General features: G+C 34.1%; 1 protein-coding gene and 3 long non-coding RNA genes across 6 annotated transcripts; all 4 read right to left on the bottom strand.

Moving 5' to 3' along the window:
- Positions 1-2357: 2357 nt before the first annotated feature.
- LOC125204437 (uncharacterized) lies at positions 2358-24556 on the bottom strand. Of its 2 annotated transcripts, none has more exons than XM_089059841.1 (3): positions 24394-24555; positions 23181-23630; positions 2358-2553 (listed from the first exon to the last, which is right to left on the bottom strand). In XM_089059841.1, exons 2-3 carry the CDS (start codon positions 23615-23617, stop codon positions 2544-2546), a joined length of 447 nt encoding a protein of 148 aa, XP_088915967.1. In that variant the 5' UTR covers positions 23618-23630; positions 24394-24555; the 3' UTR covers positions 2358-2543. The 2 variants fall into 2 exon arrangements, with proteins under 2 accessions (XP_088915967.1, XP_047959058.2); XM_048103101.2 differs by lacking the exon at positions 2358-2553 and adding an exon at positions 22653-22906 and having other exon boundaries at positions 24394-24556.
- On the bottom strand, positions 5688-7647 carry LOC148923936 (uncharacterized). Its single transcript, XR_016132235.1, has 2 exons — positions 7309-7647; positions 5688-6730 (listed from the first exon to the last, which is right to left on the bottom strand). It is a non-coding gene; the product is annotated as an uncharacterized LOC148923936 (long non-coding RNA).
- LOC125203480 (uncharacterized) lies at positions 10717-13023 on the bottom strand. Of its 2 annotated transcripts, none has more exons than XR_016132640.1 (3): positions 12896-13023; positions 11800-12272; positions 10717-10962 (listed from the first exon to the last, which is right to left on the bottom strand). It is a non-coding gene; the product is annotated as an uncharacterized LOC125203480 (long non-coding RNA). The 2 variants fall into 2 exon arrangements; XR_016132641.1 differs by lacking the exon at positions 12896-13023 and adding an exon at positions 12746-12873.
- Positions 14847-16296, bottom strand: LOC148923935 (uncharacterized). The gene is made up of 2 exons (XR_016132240.1): positions 16164-16296; positions 14847-15525 (listed from the first exon to the last, which is right to left on the bottom strand). It is a non-coding gene; the product is annotated as an uncharacterized LOC148923935 (long non-coding RNA).
- Positions 24557-25288: the final 732 nt, after the last annotated feature.

The following is a 25288-nucleotide window of genomic DNA, read 5'->3' as shown; positions in this document are numbered from 1 at the left end:
CAATCTATACAATATATAAAAGGAGAGTTTTGAGAGTATTTAAGAAAATAAGGGGAATTTTGGGGTATTTAAGAAAATGCTTTTTTAAAATAGATATTATTATTTAAATATAAATACGATAGGCCATTTAAATATTTGATTAAAAGAGTGAGTAGGTTTTAATTAAGTGGAATGAGTGGGAGGTTAGCAAATGTTAAGCTCGAATGATTTTAAATCAAATGAGTTCAATTGTATGTGCCTAAATGACATGACCAACTTTTGGAGAAACATACTGCTTTCTTCATTTGATTATGAATATTCTATGATTCAGTGCAGTATTGAATGTAACCAATTCATACATAATTAATCTGGGATTTATGTCGAATTTTTTCACGATTCTTCCGTTTTAGAGATTACAAATTAATCGAGTTCCTTTATATCTAGCTTGATGGTTTCTTTTGTGATATTCATCGTCTCTGAAGTTTCTAAGTTTCTTATGCAGGTATATAAACTATTGTCGGACTGAATACCGTCCTACCTCTCAGAGTCTGCAGCATCCAGAGATTGCAGGACAACTACGTGAAAACAAGATAGGTAGGTGGCATACTGGCCTTCAATCTTAATGCTGCAAACATATTCCTATTATTAGCCATTGTAATAATATTATTTAGGAAATAGGAAGAGTACGAATAATATATGTACTTTAATAGGTACACAACTTTAATAAATTATACGGAAGTAGTATATTGGATATTAATTTCTATAAATACAACCGCTTCCTCATTTTTACTCCCTCTGTCCCCCATTAAGAGTCACACTTTTCCATTTCGGTCCGTCCTCAATTAAGAGTCACACTTCATTTTTACCATAAATGGTAAGTAGGTCTGACATTCCACTAACTCACTTCACTCACATTTTATTATAAAATCAATATAAAAAGGTGGATCCCACATTCCACTAACTTTATCAACCAACATTTCTTTGCATTTCTTAAAACTCGTGCCCGGTCAAACTGTGACTCTTAATCGGTGACGGAGGGAGTATGTAATTTAGTGTTTTTATATAATTTTAGTTGTATAATTTTTTCTTATTTATAATACAACGAAGATTTGGTTTTAATTTATTTTTATTAGTGGAGAATCAAAAGAAAAAAGTTTTTAAAGTATTGTTAGAGGAGAATGAGTATTACCTCGTTAGAGAGAAAAGAGTTTCCAAAACTAGAAAGTTCATACTTTTCAGGAACGGACTAAAAAGGAAATAGTTTATATTCTAAGGAGGAAGTATATTTTAGTAGTAATGTTTTTCTATGTTTTTTCTTTCAATATATTTTATTTTTATTGTTTTCTTCAACAATTAAAATGAATTATATAGAAATAGAGAGGTAGTCTAGAAGAGCAGAAGATGGGTTGTGTGATATGGGAATGATGTGGCAGGATGAAATTGGATAAGCTATAGGGAGGGTTGTTCTTATTATGATTTTATAAGGAAAAAATAGACTGAATATATATACATGAACATTAATTTTATGTGAGTATAAATTTAAGTTTTTATACAGTACTACATTTTTAGCTGTACTAGCTAATGAGTGCTTTTTCGGGTTGTTTTTACACTACCTTTTTGTGATTTTGAAACATGTTACTTTAACTGGAAATTTAAGAGAAAGAGACTGGTCGAGTTTCTAATTCAAAGTAGATCTCCAATTTAGATTATTCCCATTAATTGTGTCACTCCATTATAACTTTAGTATTAATTAACAAAAAAATTAGAGGCAGATCTAATAAAAGTCGATCTCCACAAAAAACAAAGGAAGTAAAAAGTTTGAATTAAATTGGAATTAAATCAAATAAACTAAGAGAACGGGTTTTGGGTCTGTTTAATGGGCTGTAAGTTAAAGCCCAATATATTGACTTTCTGGACCAGAAAATAGGGAAAAGTTGGGACTGAATTTTGGCTCATTCGATTTATGTATTTAAAACAATTTTGGGATATGATTAAGCAGTTTTAAATTACAAAATTATAGTAGTATGTATTTTGATTGACCTAAATAGCCGATTGAGAAAAAATTAATTACAGATATTATGCACAAGGAATATGATTAAGTACACAAAGAGGCACTTTGTTTAAATGTAACCAAAAATGAATAAATAGGCCCAATCCATTTACTTAAAAAAAACATATATATATATACTAGTAGTATATATTCATATGAAAATTTGAAGAAAAAGAATATAGAAATAGAAGAAAAAGAGTCGACAACTCGGGTTCATATACAAATGATAATAATGATATATTGCATGATACGAATTTAAGTATAGATCACAAAAATTAAATTCAGTGATTTTGAGAAAAGAAATATCCAATGCACATGCACACACGCGAACACAAACACAAATATGAGTAGCAATACGAAACAAAAGATACTAAGTGTATCGTCGATTAAGATTTACAAAATACCGAACAATAACGCAAATATAACACGACACTCGTTTTTTTTTTTACTAAGATAGTAGTCCCAACCTTGCTTTCTAAGAGCTTCCATCTTCACTATCCATGCCACTCCTCTTCTATTCAATCCTATATCACAACAGGCTTGAGTTTACAAAGGATAAGAATGAATGACTCAAAGTAATCAAACACATTGGAAACAGAATTTGTTCAAAAACATTGGAAACATTGACACAACATAAATATATTTGCCCATTGAATGGTTGAGATATTCTATATTTCCAATTCAAAAAGCTTGCTTAACAATCAACAACACAATTTGAGGTGGGAAAAAGAGAGCAAGGGAGATTGAAAACAACAGAGTAGAATGAGTAAAGAAGAAAAGTGGAGAGAGTTTACCATTCTCAAACAGAGGGATTGGCAGAGTTGTCCTCCATGACTGTCTTCTTATGAAAGGAGTCCAGTTCAACGATTGTTAGCATCATTACTCCGGCTGCTCCAGACCACGCAATCATTGATCCAGCGACAGTCGTTTTATAATAGATCGGAAACCTCCTGGCTGTCATCATCTTCACAAAATCCGTCTTATCCATGTCTCTAATCCTCGCAAGGTCCTTATTAGTGGCATACAAGTCATACGCTATGGATCCAGCCATCAACGTCACACTTCCAGTCATAAACCTCGCCAAACCTCTCCGAAAGTTTCACACCATACGTTTTATTCATATCACGTGAATACGAATAGAATGAATACACGGAAGCTCCAGACAAAGCCACAATTGGCCTGAGATAGTTTGGAATAACGACGCCACCAACGACACTAAACTTGCAGAAGATTGCCATTAGCCTGCACCATTACCACAATGTTATCACAAACATATACCTTTTCCTATTAAAGCACAAACACTGCATTTTCAACACAGATTTAAAATACAAACACAAACAGTATTAACAAACAGAGAAATGGAGAGATCAAAGAGACAAATCTGCAAACAGTTTGGCTACATGCTGGGCAAACTAACCAAATAACCTTCATTTTCAGCAGAAATTTAAAATCTCTCTAACGACGATGATATAGTTAGGAATAACGACGTCACCAACGACACTAAACTTGCAGAAGATTGCCATTAGCCTGCACCATTACCACAATGTTATCGCAAACATATACCTTTTCCTATTAAAGCATAAACACTACATTTTCAACACAAATTTAAAATACAGCACTAACACAAACAGTATTAACAAACAGAGAAAGTGAGAGATCAAAGAGACAAATCTGCAAACAGTTTGGCTACATGCTAGGCAAACTAACCAAATAACCTTCATTTTCAGCAGAAATTTAAAATCTCTCTAACGATGATGATGTAGTTTGGAATAACGACGCCACCAACAACAGTATACTCATTACAACTCATAGCCTGCGCCATCACCACAATGTTACCACAAAATCCCTTCTACACAAACACACTACATTTTCAACAGCGATTTAAATTTCATATAAAGATCAATAGATTTTTAACATCAAAACCGCGACAGATCTATGAATCTCATTTTATTTCAATGTCTACACAAACATTATGCAAAGCAAAACGATCATCTTCTCTTCAACATTATTGCAGCAACAACACTTTATTTTCAACATAGATTTAAAATGTAAGTGAAGACGGTATGCAGTTTAACTATTAAAAAAAAGGCGCAAAAGATCAAAGCGACAAATCTACGAACAGTTCGGCTACATGCTGAGCAAAACTTAAAGGCAGATCTAATCAGACAGTCGATCTCCTCGAAAATCAAAACAAAGTGAAGAAAAAGTTCAATTACCTCAAATTTTGCTGCAAATTTTGTTGAATTGTTGTTTCTGCAAGTTGAGAGAGAGGAGAATGGTTAGGTAGCTCAAAATCCCATACGATCTTCGTGTCTAGATGTATGTATAATTACACTTTTGTGAGTATTTATAATATTTAAAACACAATAGTAAATTTTATAATTTAAATACATCTTAAACTATTCTGAATAATCTGTTATCCACATAAATAAAATTTACTCTATCCATCCCATCCATTTAAAGTAGAGCATTTTGCACTATTATTGTGAAATTTGTAAAATATAAAATTTAGTAGTTGGGAGAGTGATCAATTGTTAACTTTTCTTAAGTTGCTAACTTGTTAACTCATCAACGCAGTGTATTAAAAAGGTCAACACAATGACATTAAACTGTCACCGTATTCACATTTTAATGTCATCGTATTGACATTTTTAATACACAACATTGATGAATTAGTAGAGCTAGCAATTTAAATAGTTAGCAATATAACGCACCCCTTAGTAGTAATACTTTTATTTTCAATATAAGTATTGAAAATCATCTATATATTACGTCTTGATCCTATTTCAATAAGGTGGCGTTCGGTTGTCATGACTAATTATAATGAGATTATCCATCTAGGATTAAGTTGTGGGATTATTTTAGATGGAGGGGGAGGCTATGACTAATAATTATGAGACTATACATCTAAGATAAAGTTGTGGGGGTCAATCTTATGAACCAAATATGATACACATTTAATCATGAGATTTACTTGTCAACCGAACACCATACCTCTTGAATCTTGATCTTATCAAGAGATGAACTTTTTTTTTGAAAATCTAACAAAAGGATAATGTTAAATATAAAATATAAAAGTAGAGAAATTGAAAAAAAAAATAAAAATAAAAGGAGAATAAATAAAAGAGTTAAAGTGGAGTATTTGATCACTTATACTGCGATGATTGAAAAATGAATATAAAGCGCTTGAAGTGAGATCAAGAAAGTATGCATTTATACTCTTGTATGATCAATAATCCTTGATCCTCCACACACGAATTAAAATTGTTAACTTGGCAGTACTATGAAAGAGGTTGCTTTATGCAATATGTTGAAAGAGCAATTCAAATTAGGATAGTATTTCATTAAACTAGCACTTCAGTGTAGCCAAACTGTATATAGAAAGGAGTCAATAAAATTTCTTCAATTTTTACTGTATTTAAAATTGAGAAATAAAGTAGTAATAGTGGATTAAAAACATATCCATCACATAAGAGTAGCTCTTTATATAATCCATGTCTTTTAAAATTATCCTATTTCTTTGACCCACAAATTCATTAGAATTTGTCCAAGATGTAGAATGCCAGAGGATATAAATTATGGGAAGAGCATGGAGTAAGAAATTACGACAAATGGAGACAATTTTCCATAAATTCCGACTATCGATCACAAGCACGAGTAGCAAAACAAAACAAAGATGCAGTGCGTCTTATCCGTTGATTAAAATTCACTACAAATACCGAACGATAATGCAAACAAAACACGACAGTGTCTTTTTTAACCAAGAGAATAAACCTAACTTTGTTTTCAAAGAGCTTCCATCTTTTCCATCCATGCCACTCGTCTTCTTTTCAATCCTATATCACAACAGCGGTTACTCTCAGTCTCTGAATGATAAAAAAAAAAACATAGGATTGCGATTACGAAGGATAAGGCAGTCAAACAATGCAAATTTTATGAATCAGAGTACTCAAATGAAAATGAAAACTACACAAGTAGATTTGAGGAAAAGAAAAGGGCAAACAGCATAAATAGAACCAAAAAAGAACCCCATATTTTACAGCAAGCCCCAAAATTTGACAACCAATATTTAAATACAACACACACTGAAGGAACTTTTTGACCTGCTTGATGTCAATTGACTTGTAAAGATGATCGAATCAAACGAGAATTCAAAGAAAACATACTTGGAAACCGATTGCAGAACAATTATTCATACCCTAGCAACTGAAAAGGAAAATAAAATTTGGAAAAACAAGAAAATAAAAAGTTCCTCAATCCTAGACTGGGACTTTTTCAAAGTCATTTTTTTTTATGGTTTCATATTGTTCGCCAATGCAAATGATTCCAGCAACCCCGAACATAGGGTATGCAGTCAAAAACAATACTAATGGCTTTGGAACCTTCCCAGTTCTCATCTTTCTCAACTTGGCAAGCTTCGTATTAAACTCCTCCACATCCATGTCTCTCATCCTCGCAATTTTCTTATTAAAGTCATACGCGTCAAACGCCAGGGATCCAGCCATCAGCATCGCAGTTCCATTCAAAAACCTCATAGTCGTATCCAGAGGTTTCACACCGTACTGCGAAGTCAAAATTTTAGAACCACCATAGAATACACAACAGGTCAATCCAGTCGCAGCCGTGATGAGCTTGTACGAGTTTTGAATAGCGACGCCACCAACAACAGTATAGTACTTGTTTGCCATTATAATTCACAGCCTGCACCATTACCACAATGTTATCACAAAAATCCCAATCTCAACTTCCTATACACAAACATATACTTTTTCTTATTAAAGCAAAAACACTACATATTCAACATAGATTTAAAATACTGTATTCAATTAAACATCAAACAGTATTGGCAGAAAACACCCAGATTTTAAAATATCCTTCAATAAAAAAACACAAACACAGAAAGAGAGATCAAAGTGACAAATCTCAAACAGTTTGGCTACAAGCTGAGGAAGCTAACCAAGAAACCTTCAATTTCAGTATAAATTTAAAATTTCTGTAAAGAATTTAAATAAACACAAACACATAGAGAGATCAAAGCGACGAATCTGCGAATGTCATTATGAAATTACACAGAAAGAGATATCATAGTGACAAATTTACGAACAGTTTGGCTACAATAAACTAACCAAAAAAACTAAGAGGCAGATCTAATCTAAAGGTCGATCTCCGCGGAAAACAAAAGAAAGTGCAGAAAACTCTGAATTAAATCAGAATCAAATCAAATAAACAAAGAACATGGCGACAGTTCGTAAAATCGAAGAAAACGGAGCTACTGTTACCTCGATTCTGTTGAAAATTTTGGTTGATTTGCTGTTTCTGCAAAATTTTGTAGAGAGAATAGAGAGATATATAATGTATTTTTTCATTTCAAACGATCAGCATGGCTTAAGCGACACGTGTATGGCTGAGATTGTGGTCTGTCTCGTCCATTTAAGGGTCGTTCGATTTGCAAGATTATATAAGATTGAATCTCACAACTTAATCCTATAACGATAATTTTATGATAATTAGTTATAGCTACCCGAACAACACCTTAAAGCAGAAAATTTAATGAAATTTTGTTACATAAAAGTAAAAAATTGAAAATAATACGAATTTCATTACGCAATTATTAAAATATGAGAAATAGAAGAAAAAAAGTTTTTAAAGTTTGTTGATAGGAAATGAGACCCAACTTATTCAGAAGAAAATTTTTGCTAAGTGGACTGATTTTTGTAAACATTGATATTATGTGAGTATAAATTTGTCTTTTTATACATTAATAAACAAGCTAGTCTTTTATGGGTACATAACCTTTTTTGAAGTGAAAGATGAGTGGTTGAGTTTCCTTTTATATATTCTATCAAACATTTTCATTTCAAATTAAGAGCCTCCGCAATAGTTTTCGGCCAGCCATAGGCCAGCAATTGGCTAGCCACTCTCTCTCACTGCCACGTCAGCAGCACTAAAAATTCACCTACCACATCAGCTTAGGCCAGCCATAGGCCAGCCGCAATAAAAATAATTCAAAATGACTATATTTTACGGAATAAAATTTACGATTAAATTACAGAATTAAATTTACGAGATATATACGGGAAAAATTCATTAATTGCAATAAAAAAAGTACATTAATTTTAAAAAAAAAATTACATAATAAAGAAAAAAAAAGTACATTAATTTAAAAAAAATTACATAATAAAAAAAAAGTACATTAATTTAAAAAATATCGCCGTGCAGCCCTCCGTGCCCACAACTCTTCAATTATATCCTTCTGGAGTTGAATATGAGCATTCACCTGGCGCATGTCGGCATATGCCTGGAGGTGGCCGACTTCATCGTTAGGTACCCCGCATCGTACGCTAGGGGTGGCCGTTCCGTGGCTTGGACCGGCTGCATCAGTATCGTGGTTGGCCCAATCAGTCAGTTGTACGCCTTCTTCTTCGACGATCATGTTGTGCAAGATAATGCAGGCGTACATTATATCAGCAATGCAACCGACATCCCACAAACGCGTTGGACCCTTGATTGCTGCCCATCGAGACTGGAGCACACCAAATGCGCGTTCCACGTCCTTGCGCGCAGACTCCTGCCGTTGCGCAAAGTAGGCCTTCTTTTCATCCGTCGAATGCCTGATCTTTTTCATAAAGACGGGCCACCTAGGGTGTATCCCATCGGCCAAGTAGTAGCTCATATCATGTCGGTTGTCGTTAGCCACAAATGAGACGGTCGGACCGATGCCCTGACACTGCTCGTTAAAGAGGGGCGACGAGTTGAGGACGTTTAGGTCGTTGTTCGACTCGGCTACCCCAAAATACGCATGTCAGATCCATAGCCGGTAATCAGCTACGGCCTCGAGGATCATCGTAGGATTCTTTCCCTTGTAGCCGGTTGTGTAGACCCCCTTTCAGGCAGTCAGACAATTCTCCCACTCCCAATGCATGCAGTCTATGCTGCCTAACATCCCGGGGAATCCGTGCTGCTCCCCGTGCATCTGCATCAGATCATGACAATCTTGGGGGTAGGGCTTCGAAGGTACTGATCACCGAAAATTGCAATCACGCCCTGACAGAAATACCTCAGGCATTCCAGGGATGTCGACTCACCAAAGTGAAGGTACTCATCCCACATGTCTACCGCGCATCCATAAGCCAACTGTCTGATCGCCGACGTGCAGTTTTGAATAGGGGTGTGGCTGGGTCTGCCAGACGCATCGTGCCTGAAGCGGAAATAACGATATCGACGCTCCAAAGCGTCAACGATCCGCATAAACAACTCCTTGTGCATTCTAAAACGCTGCCAGAACATGGTAGCGGGAAACCACGGGTTCTCTAAGAAGTAGTCGTTATATAGCCGCTCGTGTGCACCTACATGATCGGCGATCAATCACTGCTCGGCGGCGGACAACGGGAGGAGGGCTAGGTACCGCCTGCTGTTCGAACGCTCGCATGTACCGCTCATGCTCGCGATTCATGTACGCCTCCATAAACTCGTTCATCTGCCGTTCGTACTCCTCAGCATCCCAATCACTACCACCACCACCAATTCCACCCGCATTACTCATCGCTCGATGTTGCTCTTATACAGAAATTTAGATAGAGAGAAAACTCGTTAAAACAAGTGATGCAAATGAAAATGAAACTAAAATCGCGTATATATAGTGTTTCGGAAAATTTAAAAAAAAAAACCGACCGTTGGGCGCTGGCCAATCGCTGGCCGATCGGCACGCTACAATAGCGGCCAGTGCATCGGCCAACGCCTTGGAATCAGCGAGCGCTAGCCGATTTTTTTCGCCGATTTTCAGCTGGCCGGTCGCAATAGTTCGGCTAGCGCCGCAAATCGGCTAGCCGCTATTGCGGATGCTCTAAAAGTTATTTCTACCCGAATTAAATAGCCTGCTTATTCCTATCCATCCATCATGATATACTAATTAGGGATGAATTTGGTTTCAGACTGGATTAATGCTAGTAATTTCCGAATTAATATTATTGACGTAAAAATTACTCTGAATTTTTGTCAAATTTTGGTAAGTCGTATGACTTAAGCAATGGATTTTAACCTTTAATCCTCATTTTCTAAATTGGACGACTTAATGACCGAAAAATGAATACCTAACATTTATAATAAGACAAAGAAAATATATGCTACTACTAATCAATAAGCCTTTATCCTCCACACACAAATTCAAATTGTGAACTTGGTACTTTTATATATATGAAATATTATGCTATGCTGAGTAGTATTCGTGTGCATTGTTTTTGTTTAGTTTGCATTACCATAAGAAATACTAGCATTAATTTTATTTTGTACTACATTTTAATTAATTCTAATACTTCAATAAATATTATTAACAACGTTAATTTTATAAATTAAAGGAATATGTTGAAGTGCAATTCAAATTAGGATAGTATTTCATTAAACTAGCACTTCAGTGTAGCCAAACTGTTTATAGAAAGGAGTCAATAAAATTTCTTCAACTTTTACTGCATTTAAAATTGAGAAATAAAGTAGTAATAGTGGATTAAAAACATATCCATCACATACAACGATAGACATAAGGTTCATGCCTTGTGAGTAGCTCTTATATTATCCATGTTTTTTCAAAATTACACTTTTTCTTTGACCCACTAATTCATTAGAATTTTTCCTAGATGTAGTGACTATAAAGATGTAGAATACAAGAGGACATGAAGTATGGGAAGAGCATGGAGTAAGAAATTACGACATATTGAGACAATTTTCCATAATTTCCCGTTGTCGATCACAAGCACGAGTAGCAACACAAAACAAAGATGCAGTGTGCCTTATATCTTGATTAAAATTCACTACAAAATACCGAACGATAACGCAAACAAAACACGACAGTGTCTTTTTCTTACTAAGAGAATAAACCTAACTTTGCTTTGAAAGAGCTGCCATCTTTTCCATCCATGCCACTCGTCTTCTTTTCAATCCTATACCACAACAGCGGTTACTCTCAGTCTCAGAATGATAAAAAAAAACATAGGATTGCGATTACGAAGGATAAGGCAGTCAAACAAGTCAAATTTTATGAATCAGAGTACTCAAGTTCATCTACTCTATCCAAACGGCAAACAGTATAAAAAGAATGAAAAAAGAACCCCATATTTTCCAGCAAGCCCCAAAATTCAGTAGCATTAGACAACCAATATTTAAATACAACACACACTGAAGGAGCATTTTGATCTGCTTCAACAGATCTTGGTTACTAGACAAAATATTACAATGAGCAAAAATTAATCATATTGAATAGCCAAATTTAGCTTTAAAAAAGCACTACAACAACCAATTGCCTACATTGATCTGTTCAAGTGAGCTAACCAAAAAGGTTTCTTTTTTCTTATTGTGAAAGTGAATGGTTGAGATATTCTATATTTCCAATTCAAGTTTAGATGGATTCATAACTGTTGAACTAAATGCCTAATTTTGATAATGAACCCCAAATACTTTAACTAATCGATAGCTACACTCATGCCTACTCTACTCATAACTTATCGCGTAATACGGTCGGGATAGCTAGCCTAGGGTCGCTGCAAGGCTCGGTCACGTAGTGAATGGTCTAGATATTCTATATCTCATATTTGTGATAGTTAACAGCAAGAAAGATTGAAAGTAACATAGTATAAGAAGTACCATCTCCATATTGATGTCAATTGACTTGCAAAGATTATCGAATCAAACGAGAATTCAAAGAAAACATACTTGGAAACCGATTGCAGAACAATTATTCATACCCTTGCAACTGAAAAGGAAAATAAAATTACTAGTACCTCAATCCAAGACTGAGACCTTTTCAACTTCATTGTCGAGGACGGTTTTAAGTTGTCTAGTCATGGAATAGAGTCCACCAGCCAAGAACATCGAGGTTGCAATACAAAACAATGTTAATGGGATTGGAAGCTTCCCAGCTCTCATCTTTCTCATCTTCGCAAGCTCAAGCTCAAGCTCCTCCTTATCCATGTCTATCACCCTCGCAATGTCCTTATTAATGTCATACACATCAAACGCCGCAGATCCAGCCATCAACATTGCACTTCCAGTCATAAACCTCGTAGCACTATCCGGAGGTTTCACACCGTACTCTGAAGTCATACTTTTCGAATAACCACGGTATGAACACCAGAACAATCCAGTCGTAGCTGCGGGGATCATGAGATAGTGTGGAATTTCGACGCCACCAACAACAGAAGACTTGAAGAGTTTTTCGATAATAAACTTGTTGAACGATATTACAATTCACAGCCTGCAACAATACACTTTTTTTCTTATTAAAGCAAAAACTTAACATTTTGAACATAGATTTAAAATACGGCATAGAATTCAAACATCAAATAGTTTAGGCAAAAAAAAACACAGACACAGAAAGAGAGATCAAAGTGACAAATCTACAAACAGTTTGGCTACAAGCTGAGGAAGCTAACCAAGAAACCTTCAATTTCAGTAGAAACTTCAAATTTCTGTAAAGACGGTATAGAATTTAAGCACACACAAACACATAGAGAGATCAAAGAGACGAATCCGCGAATGTCATTTGAAATCACATCTCAACTTCTTAAACACATAAATTATGCAAAAATTAGAGCAAAACCACTTGATTTTCAACAGAGAATTAAAATCTCTAAAAGCCTGTATAGAATTCGGAATATAAAAAAAAAAAAAACACAGAGAGAGATCAAAGTGACAAATCTCCGAACAGTTTGGCTACAATAAACTAACCAAAAAAAACCAGATCTAATCAAAAAGTCGATCTCCGCGGAAAACAAAAGACAGTGCAGAAAACATTGAATTAAATCGGAATCAAATCAAATAAACAAAGAACATGGCGACAATTTGTAGAATCGAAAAAATCGGTGCTACTGTTGTTACCTCAATGGATTTGGTTGATTTGTTGTTTCTGCAAATTTTTTTAGAGATCTGTTTTAATCTCACGCGATCTACAGGTTTAAGCGACACGTGTACGGTTGAGATGCTATTGATTAGGTAAAAGTAAAACCGTCTATAATTACGTGATTTAACAGAGTATTCGAATCATATTAAAATTTTATTTTATAAGAATAATGTCAATAAATTGTTGTTTTTACACAACCTTTTTGTGATTTTGAAATGTGTTATGTGTGAGTTCGCAAAGTAAATTAATGTTTGAGGCCAGGTTTTGAGTTCGAGTTCTTCGTGGTGCGAGCTTTAAATTTGTGTTTATTTATTCATAAAAAATATTAAAATTATATTACTTTAATTAGAAATGGAAGAGGTTGCTGTGTAGTATATGCTGAAAGAGAGCGGTTGAGTTTCCAATTCAAGTTAGAATATGAATTAAATTGTAGGAGTATGTTGCTTTGAAATATAAATTCAAATTGGAATATTTCACAAGACAAGTAGATCAGTGCAGCCAAACTGTTTTTTGTCATCTCCAATCATTTATATCAAACTCAAATGTATTTTTCGGTATATGTTAACTCCAAAAGTAATTTTACTCTAATTATTCACCAAACTCAAATCTAAAATAATACTCCCTCCGTCCCAGTTTAAGAGTCACTTTTTGCCATAAAAGTCCGTCCCAGTTTAAGAGTCACTTTTAGTATTTTCCATATTTGTTCATACAATTTTACCCCATTCTTCATCAAAATTACATAAAAATGTCATTACTTACTTTAAAATAAACCAAAAGGGACCCACTTTCAACCAACTCACTTCATTTATTACACACCCCACCTTCTCACTTCATTTATTACACACCCCACCTTCTCACTTCATTTATTACACACATCAATTCTTTATTAAAACCCGAGCCATAACTATAACTGACTCCTAATATGGGACGGAGGGAGTATTCCATATCACCATGCTTTTTATACCTTTTCAATTACATCTACATACTTATTTAAATTACACATAATCCCACAACATTATATTAATTATTTAACTAGATTAAATATATTAAATATACTTTATATTAGAAAAATACACTAGCTTGAAAATTAATATACATTTCACAATACGCATATAAAATTGAAAAAAAAAATTCAAAACTCAGATTATTTGTTATTGTAATTTGTTTTTCTTATTCTATTAACATAATTAAATAATAATAGACTGATTTGTAATATCTCATAAATTTAGAAGAGCTGCCATCTTTTCCATCCATGCCACTCCTCTTCTTGAGCTTACAAAGGAAAAGAATGAATGAATCAAAGTATTTCAAAAACACATTGGGACAACATGAATTTATCTGGAGATGTTGCCTCATCTCAAAAAGCTTGCTTAACAAACAACAACACAAAGTTAATGTAACACCCCAACCTTTTCCATTCCTTTTTAGTTGTTCCTGAAAGAAACCGTTGAATTTTTTTTTTTATTAAAATTGATTTTCGCCTTTGTTTCACTTAGCCGATAGATGGAAAATTATACTCCCTCCGTCCCATATAATTCGGGTCACTTTGACCCGGCACGAGTTTTAAGAAATCTAATGGAAAGTGAGTTGAAAAAGTTGATGGGATGTGGGTCCTACTTTTAAAGTATTAGTTTTATAATAAAATGTGAGTATGAATGAGTTAGTGGAATATGAGGTCCACTACCAAAATTGGTAAAAATGAAGTGGGACAAATTATGTGAGACGGACTGAAATGAAAAACTGGACGAATTATGGGACGGAGGGAGTATACACTTTTGGGCCTATTAAATTTATTCCTTTTCATGTTCAATAATTCATGTTCTTGAGGAGTCCACTTATTCTTCTTGAGCCCATTGGGGTTCATACTTTTCAAAGGAATTAAACGCAGATTACCACTCCCTTTGTTGTTCCACAAAATCAGCAACACCGAAAAAAAATATAGGAATGTGATTAACCAATGGATTGAAAGTAACATAGTGCAAGTACCGTCTCCATATTGATGTCGATTGACTAGCAAAGATGATCGAATCACACGAGAATTCAAAGAAACCATAGTTTCATGAACGAAAACCGATTACAAAACAACTATTCATAGCCTAGCAACTGAAAACGAAACCGCGGACATGTAAATAAAATTTGGAAAAACAATAAAACGAAACTACTATATCTCAGACTGCGACTTTTCCAGCTTCCTTGTTATCGATGGCGTCCATCTCAAGAATGTCTTTCTTGAAGGAACTAAGACCAGAGGCCACCATCATCACGTTTCCAGCCGTATACATCAAAAGTGTCCTTGGAGACTTCCTAATTGTTAGCGTCGCAAGCGCCTCCTTATCCATGTCTCCCACCAGAGCAAGGTTCTTATTAAAGACATACAATAGATGCGCTGTGGATCCAGCCGCCAGCACCGTATGTCCAGTCATGAACCTCGTAAAAGTACCCGGATATTTCTCACCATACTTTGATTTCATTTTGTGATGAAACCAATAGGCGTAGCCCCCGCACACTCCAGTCAAAGCCGCGAAGCCCTTGACATAGTTTGGAATAGCGACGCCACCAACAACGGTATACTTGTATGCCATAACACAGAAATCCCAATCTCAACTTCCTATACACAAACATACACTTCTTCTTATTAAAGCAAAAACACTACATTTTCAACATAGATTTAAAATACTGTATTGAATTCAAACCTCAAACAGTTTAGGCAAAAAAACATCCAGATTTTGAAATATCCTTCAAAACGGCATAGAATTTGAATATAAAAAAGCACAAACAGAGAAAGAGAGATCAAAGTGACAAATCTACAAACAGTTTGGCTACAAGCTGAGAAAACTAACCATGAAGCCTTCAATTTCAGCAAAATTTAAAATTTCTGTGAAGACGGTATAGGATTTAAATACACACAAACACATAGAGAGATCTAAGCGACGAATCTGCTAATGCAAACCTAATATGCAAAATGATAGTCATCTCTTTAAACATTATTAGAGCAAAAACACTTTATTTTCAGCAGAGATTTAAAATCTCCTTGAAGCCAGTATAGAATTCAAATGAAAAAACACATAAGAGAGATCTAAGTGACAAATCTACGAACAGATTGGCTACATTAAACTAACCAAAAACTAAGAGACACATAAGAGAGATCTAATCAAAAAGGATCTCCGCGGAAAACAAAGGAGAGTGCAGAAAAATTTGAATTAAATCGGAATGAAATTACATAAACAAAGAATATGGCGACATTACCTCGATGTATTTGGTTGATTTGTTGTTTCTGCAAAAATTTTTGGGAGACTCAATCACGAAGATGTGTTTTATCAGAGATCTGTTTTAATCCCACGCGATCTACATGGTTTAAGCGACACGTGTACGGTTGAGATGCTTTTGAATATATTGCATTTGGGAGAGAACAAAGTATGGGAAACAAAGTAAATATTACTCTCTCCTCCACGAATAAGAGTCTTGTTTTTCCATTTTGGTCCATCCACAAATAAGAGTCTCTCCACGAATAAGAGTCCTGTTTTTCCATTTTGGTCCATCCACAAATAAGAGTCTCGGTTCATATTTGGTCCGTCCACGAATAAGAGTCCCGGTTCATAATTACCATAAATGGTAAAGAGACCCACATTCCACTAACTCATTCCAATCACATATCATTTAAAACTAATACTCCCTCCGTTCCATAGTAATAGGGGCGTTTTTCCATTTCCGTCTGTTCCATTGTAATAGAGTCATTTCCCTTTTTAGTAAAAGTCAACACATTTTTCCACATCTACTTTACTCTCTCTTACTTTTTTCTATCTTCATCTCTCTACCTTTTTCATTTTCCACTTTATTCTCTCTTTACTTAACTCACCTAACGCAATTTTTCTTAATCTTCGTGCCGAAAAGTTTTGCCTCCATTACTATGGAACGGAGGGAGTATATACAAGTGGGACCCATGTTCCACTAACTTTTTTCCACCCACTTTTCTTAACATTTCTTAAAACCCGCACCATTTAGAAATGAGACTCTTAATCGTAGACGGAGGGAGTATAATGTCAATAAATTGTTCTTGTTACACAACCTTTTTCACTTTTTATGATTTTGAAATATATTACTACTTTGTATTTGTATATATGAGTTGGTCAAGCAACAGGTCGAATCTTCCATGGTGCGAGCTTTAAATTTATACTCCTTTCGTCTGCTATTAAATATCTCATTTTTCTTTTTTTCGTCTGTCCGCCAATAAATGTCTTATTTCACTTTTATTATACTCCCTCCGATCCCAAAAAATATGCACTTTGGGTTCGGCACTAGTTTTAATGCAAAATTGGTACAATAATAGAGATGTAGAGAGAAAAAATAATTAAATTATTATTATTGGAGAATGGGGACCACTTATTAGAGAGAAAAAAGTTCCAAAATTAGAAAGTGCATATTCTTGTGGGACGAACTAAAAAGGAAAGAGTGCATATTCTTATTAGACGGAGGGAGTATATTTTAAGTGGACTCTACGTTCCACTTACTCATTTCACTCACATTTTATAATAAAATCGATATACAAAAGTAGGTTCAACACTCCATTAACTTTTCTATCCACTTTATTATGTGAAGTAATTTTTTAAAACTCGTGCCGCTCAAATATAAGAAATTTAATCACGGACCCATTGAAAAGAGAGCGGTTGAGTTTCCAATTCCAATTAGAATATGAATTAAATTGTAGGAGTATGTTGCTCATATAAATTCAAATTGGAATATTTCAATAGACAAGTAGATCAGAGCAAGCCAAACTGTTTTTAGAAAGGTGTTAATAAAGTTTCTTTAAATTTTACTGTAGAGAAATGGAGTAATAATGGATTAATCCATCACAAAAATATGCATCTAGCTCTTAAAACATATCCTACTTCTTTGACCCAAATTCAATTGAACTTGTCCTAAGATGAATTGACTTCAAATATTAGAATACCAGAGGGAAGAACATGGACTAAGAAAGAAGACAAGGAGAGACGATTTCCCGTAATTTCCCATTCTCGATCACAAGCACGAGTAGCAAAACAAAGCAAAGATGCGAAGCGTCTTATCGATCCGTGATTATGATTTACAAAATACCGAACGATAATGCAAACATAACACGACACTCGTCCTTTTCCATCCATGCCACTTCTCTTCTTTTCAATCCTATATCACAGCATGCTTGAGCTTAACATAAATTTGAGACATAAATAGAATTTGTTCAAACACATTGGCAAGACATAAACTAATCTGCCCATTGAATGGTTGAGACATTCTATTTTTCCAATTCAAATTGGGAGATGTTGCATCATCACAAAAAACTTGCTTAACAAACAACAACACAAAGTTAAGATAGGAAAAAGATTGAAATCAACAATAGAGAAAAGAAGAAAAGTGGAGAGTTTGAACTCAATACCATTCTCAAACAGGGTTGGGATTGGCAGAGTTTTCCTCTTCCTCCATGGCTCTTTTCTTCTCAAATTCCTGATTAAAGGTAAACATTTCATAGGCAGCTCCCATTGACATTGCAATTACTCCAGCTAACAAAATCAATGATGCAGTGGACCCGTACGAACTAAGAATCTGTATCCGAGCTCTCATCTTTGCAGACCCATTCTTATCCACAGCTCTCATCCTCGCAAGGTCCTTATTAACAGAATACTACATATTATACGCCGTGTATCCAGCCCCCAGCGTCATAGTTCCAGTCATAAAGCTCTTCAGCCTCTTCGGAAGCTCCACACCATACACTGAATTCATAGCATGCGAATAGCAATAGAATGAAAGCCCCATAAATCCATTGACAGCTGTGAAGATCTTGATATGGTTTGGAATAACGACGCCACCAACAACAGAGTACTTAAAATACCATCCCATTGCAATTCACAGCCTGCACCATCACCACAATGTTATCACAAAATCCCTCCTCATCTTCCTCTACACAAACACACACTTTTACCTATGGAAGAAAAACCACTACATTTTCAATAGAGATTTACAGTATACTCCCTCCGTTCCATAGTAATGGAGGCAAAACTTTTCGGTACGGAGATTAAGAAAAATTGTGTTAGGTGTGCTGAGTAAAGAGAGAATAAAGTGGAAAATGAAAAAGGTAGATAGATGAAGAGAGAAAAAAGTAAGAGAGAGTAAGTAGGTGTGGAAAAATGTGTTAACTTTTACTAAAAAGGGAAATGACTCTATTACTATGGAAGGAAATGGAAAAACGCCCCTATTACTATGGAACGGAGGGAGTATATAAAGATGAATAGAATTTAAACATCAAACACATAAACACTGGAGAATTAAAGCAACAAAACTATGATTGCCATTATAATCCACAATATTATCACAAAAATTCCTCTCACCTTCCTCTACACAAACACACTACATTTTCCACAGCGATTTAAATTTCATATAAAAATGAATGGAATTTTAACATCAAAGCGACAGATTTTTCCATTCTTATCCTTTTGCAGAAAACACGCTTCATTTTCAGGGTGAAGAATTTAAACATTAAACACAAACACAGAGAGTGATCAAAGCGAAAAATCTACGAATGTCATTATAAACTCAATTCTCAGCTTCTTCTACTCAAAACATTATGCTAAGCAAAACGATCATCTTCTCTTCAACATTATCACAGCAAAAACACTTTATTTTGAACATAGATTTGAAATGTATTGGAAGGCGGTATACAGTTTAACTATTAAAAAAAAAGCACAAAAGATAAAAGTGACAAATCTAAATGTACGTACAGTCAGATTATATAATTTTGTATTTTAAATATTTACTGTATATCTAAGTATTTGTACATCCCAATCTAATAAAACAATAATTTTTTAATAGCCGTTCATTTATTTAAAATGTTTATTTTGTTAATTAAACTTTTGACATCTTAAATTATGTTTAATAGAGTCTATTATTCATATAAGAGCATCCACATCGGTATGAAAAAAGTTGTCCGTCTGTCGCGGCAAGGACGAGCTCGTCCGCCAATGCAGCTTGTCCGTCCTTGCCGGCGGCAGGGCGGTGCTCTTAAATAAAAGCACGCCCGTGCCGCTGAGCAGGCTGACGTGGCGGCACGCGATTGGCCAACGGCAATTTTGTTTTTTTTTTTAATTTGATTTTAATTTTAAAAAATCATTTTTAAATAAAAAAATATTTTCACACTTCTCAATAAATTATATCCGTTTTCTACACACTTTTAATTTATTTTTCAATTTTTTCCCAAAAAATTCACATTTTAATTATGTGTTTTTATTTTTTACGATTTTAATTATGAAATTTTTATTTTTTAGGATTTAATTATGTAATTTTTATATTTTAATGTATTTTTATATTGTATAAATATTTTTAGTAGTTGAAGTATTTAAATTGAATAATAGAATAGTGGGACCCTTGAGCTTGTCCTTGCGGAAGAGCATGGATGTGGGTGTTGTGCTCTTGCCTAAAGACAAAGAGTAAAAGTGGATCCGGCCCACCTCCGTGCTCTTATTTAAGAGCACGGATGGGGATGCTCTAATACTTTGAAAAAATACTACTATTAGAGAAAGAAACTAGTTTAGCAATAATGAATCCATTATGCGATGTATAGAATTTTAATATTAATAATTTCTATTTAAAATCATAATTTTTTTTGTAATATTATGGTGACTAACGAAATATTAAATCTTGAATTTTTTTTTCTTTCAATATATTAGATTAAATATACTACTCCGTACTTCCGTACATAGCCTCTTATCTCTTTTTGTAAGTTAAGTACAATCTCATTAAGAATATTCCCTTTAATTGTTCACTCTATTAAAACTGTGGAACATTGTTTATGAACGAAAGTATTAGGTTACATGCGGAAGGAAAATAACAAAAAAAAATTATAGGCAGATTTAATTAAAGTCGATCTCCACGAAAAACAAAGGAAGTAGAAAAGTTTGAATTAAACAAATAAACTAAGAGAACGGGTTTTGGGTCTGTTTAATGGGCTGTGGGTTAAAGCCCAATATACCAAAAAGAGTATTTATTATATGTAACCGAAAATGAATAAATAGGCCCAATCCATTTACTTAAAAAAACATATACTAGTAGTAGTACTCCCTCCGTTCCATAGTAGTAGAGTTATTTTACCATTTTGGTACGTTCCATAGTAGTAGAGTCATTTTTTTTTTGTAAAAGTCAACACATTTCTTCCCGACTACTTTAATCTCTCTTACTTTATTCTGTTTACATCTCTCTACTTTTTTCATTTCCTACTTTTCTTCATTTACTTAACTCATCTAACACAACATTTTCTTAATCTCCGTGCCGAAAAGAAATGTCTCCACTACTATGGAACGGAACGAGTATTATTTATTCATATGAAAATTTGAAGAGAATGAATACAGAAATAGAAGAAAGAGAGCCGACAGCTCGGGTTCATAGGGGCAAATGATAATAATCATATATTGCATGATACCAATTTAAGTATAGATCACAAAAATTAAATTTAGTGATTTTGAAAAAAAGAAATATCCAATGCACATGACATTCGTTTTCCATAAATATTTCCTATTCTCAATCTGATAGACCCTTATCTATCGAACTAGAGCACCAACGATTACCGACATTTGTAGTGAGACGAAGCACAAGATAAACACTAGTTGAGATGCTAGGAATGGCGTTCACGCCGAGAACGGGAATGAGAAAAACGTTTAGTTTATTTCTCAATGAATAATAATCTAATGGATTCTAGTATTAATAGAACCACAACCCTAGACGGTTCGACCAACCTAGTTCGTCTCGGGAAAGAGCCGACAAGAAAACCCAAGGATATCCTAATCTGACAAATTTTGGTGGAAGAATGTAGTAATATATTGGTAACTAACGAAATGTTAAATCTTGAAATTTCATTTTTTTTTCAACCGTATGTGTATAGAATTTTAGTATTAATAATTGCTATTTAAAATCACAAAATTTGTTAATATATTGATGATTAATGAAATATTATATCTTGAAATTAAATATATATATATTTTTTCAATTGTCTCATCTGCTTAGTTATAGCATAAAAATTGAGGAAAGTTGTAAATTTTAAGCTAGCCAAAACTTAAGGATATTCCCTTTAATTGTTCACTCTATTAAAACTATGGAAATATTGTTCATGAGCGAAATTAGTACACACAAATGGAGATCAAAATGACAAATATTATAGGTTACATGCGGAGGGAAAATAACAAAAATAAATTAGGGGCAGATCTAATAAAATTCGATCTCCACTACCAAAAAAAAATGGAAGTAGAAAAGTTTTGATTAAATCGAAATCAAAACGTATAAATTAAGATGGTTTTGGGTCTGTTTAATGGGCTGTAGGTTAAAGCCCAATATTTTGATTTTCTGGACCAGAAAGTCAATTTTAAATTACAAAATTATATGTAATTGATTGACTTAGATAGCCGATTGAAAAAAAATTAATTACAGATATTATGCACAAGGATATGATTAAGTCTTTAAATAGACACTTTGTTCGACATAGATCATAAAGAATATGTAACCAAAACTGAATTGAATAGGCCCAATTTTTATCGACCCAATCCATTTACTTAAAAAACATACTCCATAATAGTAGTACTCCTATTTATTCATATGAAAATTTGAAGAAAAAAAATATAGAAATAGAAGAAAGAGACAAATGATAATGATGATATATTGCATGATACGAATTTAAGTATAGATCACAAAAATTAAATTTAGTGATTTTGCCAAAAGAAATATCCAATGCACATGCACACATGCATTATCTAATTTCCCATTCTCAATCACAAACGCGAACACAAACACAAATATGAGTAGCAATACGAAATAAAAGATACTAAGTGCATCGTCGATTAAGATTTACAAAATACCAAACAATACGCAAATAACACTCGTCTTTTTTGAAAAAATACTAGTAGTAAGAGAATAGTCCTTACCTTGCTTTCTAAGAGCTTCCATCTTCACTATCCATGCCACTCTTTTTTTCAATCCTATATCACAACAGGCTTGAGCTTACAAAGGATAAGAATGAATGAATCAAAGTAATCAAACACATTGGAAACAGAATTTGTTCAAACACATTGCACATTGACACAACAAAAATTTATTTTCCCATTGAATGGTTGAGATATTCTATATTTCCAATTCAAATGTGGAGATGTTTCATCATCACAAAAGGCTTACTTAACAATCAACAACACAATTTGAGAGATTGAAAGCAACATAGTGTTGAATGAGTAGAGAAGAAAAGTGGAGAGAGTTTACCATTCACAAACAGAGTAGGGATTGGCAGAGTTTTCCTTTTCCTCCATGGCTCTTTTCTTCTCAAAGTCCATATGAAACTTATACACCATATAGCCAGTTACCGTCGCCAACGACATTGCTCCAGTTAACAAAAGCATTGAAAAAGCTCTAAACTTTTGATGCTTCCCAGCTCTCATCTTTTCAAACTCCACCCTATCCATCCTCTCAAGCAACTTATTAAACTCATACAAATCATACGCCGTGTGACCAGCCAATATAGCCGAAGTTCCAGCCACAAAGCGCGTCAACTGCTTCGGGAGCTTCACGCCATACTTTGCATCCATACCGTGCGAATAGCGATAGAATAAACACCCGTTAATTCCAGTCAAAGCCGCGATGGCCTTGACGTAGTTTGGAATAGCGACGCCACCAACGACAGTAAACTTGTAGTATGCCATTACAATTCACAGGCTGCAACATTACCACAATGTTATCACAAAATCCCTTCTCACACAAACACACACTTTTACCTATTGCAGAAAAAGCACTGCATTTTCAACCGAGATTTACAATATATGTAAAGACGAATTGAATTTAAACATCAAACACACAAACAACGAGAGAGAGACAAAGCAACAAATGTATGAATGAATGTTATCACAAAACCCCTTCTCAACTTGCTCTACACACACTTAATTACCTATTTGCAGCAAATACACTACATTTTCAACTGAGATTTACAATATATGTAAAGACGAATTGAATTTAAACATCAAACACACAAACAACAAGAGAGAGATCAAAGCAAAAACACTATGAATGCCATTATAATCCACAATATTATCACAAAATCCCTCTAGAATCCATAACTAATGCAGAGCACACCAAATATGGAAATTGATTTTTTATCCTTCACAAAAATCACATTTAAATCTTCAGCAGAAATTTCAAATCTCTGCAAAGACGGTATAAAATTCAATTACTAAGCACACACACAAACACACAGAGAGAGATCAAAGCGATAAATCTACAAATGTCACTTCTCTTTAACATTATCACAGCAAAAAACACTTTATTTTCAGCATAGATTTAGAATGTGTGTGAAGATCAAAGTGACAAATCTACGAACAGTTCGGCTACATGCTGAGAAAAACATACCGAAAACTTAAAGGCAGATCTAATCAAAAAGCCGATCTACGCGGAAACTAAAAAAGTGAAGAAAAAATTCAATTACCTTAACGATTACTGCAAATTTTTTCTGAATTGTGGTTTCTGCAACTAGAGAAAGAGAGAGAGAGAGAGATGATTGCTGTTGCTCAAAATCAAAATCGCATACGATCTGCATGTCTATATGTACGTACGGTTCAGATTATTTTGACAGGATATACTTTTGTTTGGATTATCTAATTATATTTAGTAAACAATAATTTTTTTAATAGCGCGCTAATTAATTTACAATTTTTTTAAATTAAGTTTTTGACATCTTACTCCCTCCGTCTCGGATAATTCGTCCCAATTTTCCATTTCGATTCGTCCCACATAATTTGTCTCATTTCACTTTTACCATTTTTGGCAGTGGACTCCATATTCCTCAAACTCATTCCTACTCACATTTTATTATTAAACTAATATATAAAGGTAGGACTCACATTTCACTAACTTTTTCAACCCACTTTTCATTCTAATTCTTAAAACTCGTGTCCGGTCAAAGTGACCCGAATTATCCAGGACGGAGGGAGTAATTAATACTCCGAAAATCAAATAATCTACTCCCTCCGTCCCAGATAATTTGAGACACTCTGATCCTAGAAAAAAAAGTAAGAGAGAAAATAATGTAGAGAAGAGTCTTAACTATAGTATTCTCCTTTTTACTTTATTTTTTCTCTATTTTAACTATTTATTATTATTATTTTTTCAAAACGAGTGCGAAAAAGAAGTGACTCAAGTAACGTGGGACGGACGCAGTATCGTAATACCAAATTTTATGGTTTAATTATTATTCATCTCTAATTCGTGTAGCCAATCCTCCACATTAACTAGGACCAATGTTAAAAATAGTATTCCCTCCTTCTTGTAAAGTTTGTCGCACTTAAATTTGGGACAGAGTTTTAAAAACATAATTCAAAGTG

The sequence above is a fragment of the Salvia hispanica genome, chromosome 6 (assembly GCF_029641045.1).
Source record: "Salvia hispanica isolate PSC_SH4W2 chromosome 6, Shi_PSC_v1, whole genome shotgun sequence".
In the NCBI taxonomy this organism is placed as follows: domain Eukaryota; kingdom Viridiplantae; phylum Streptophyta; class Magnoliopsida; order Lamiales; family Lamiaceae; genus Salvia; species Salvia hispanica.
Note: the sequence above shows the minus strand (reverse complement) of the source record. Positions and strands in the feature narration are given on the sequence as shown.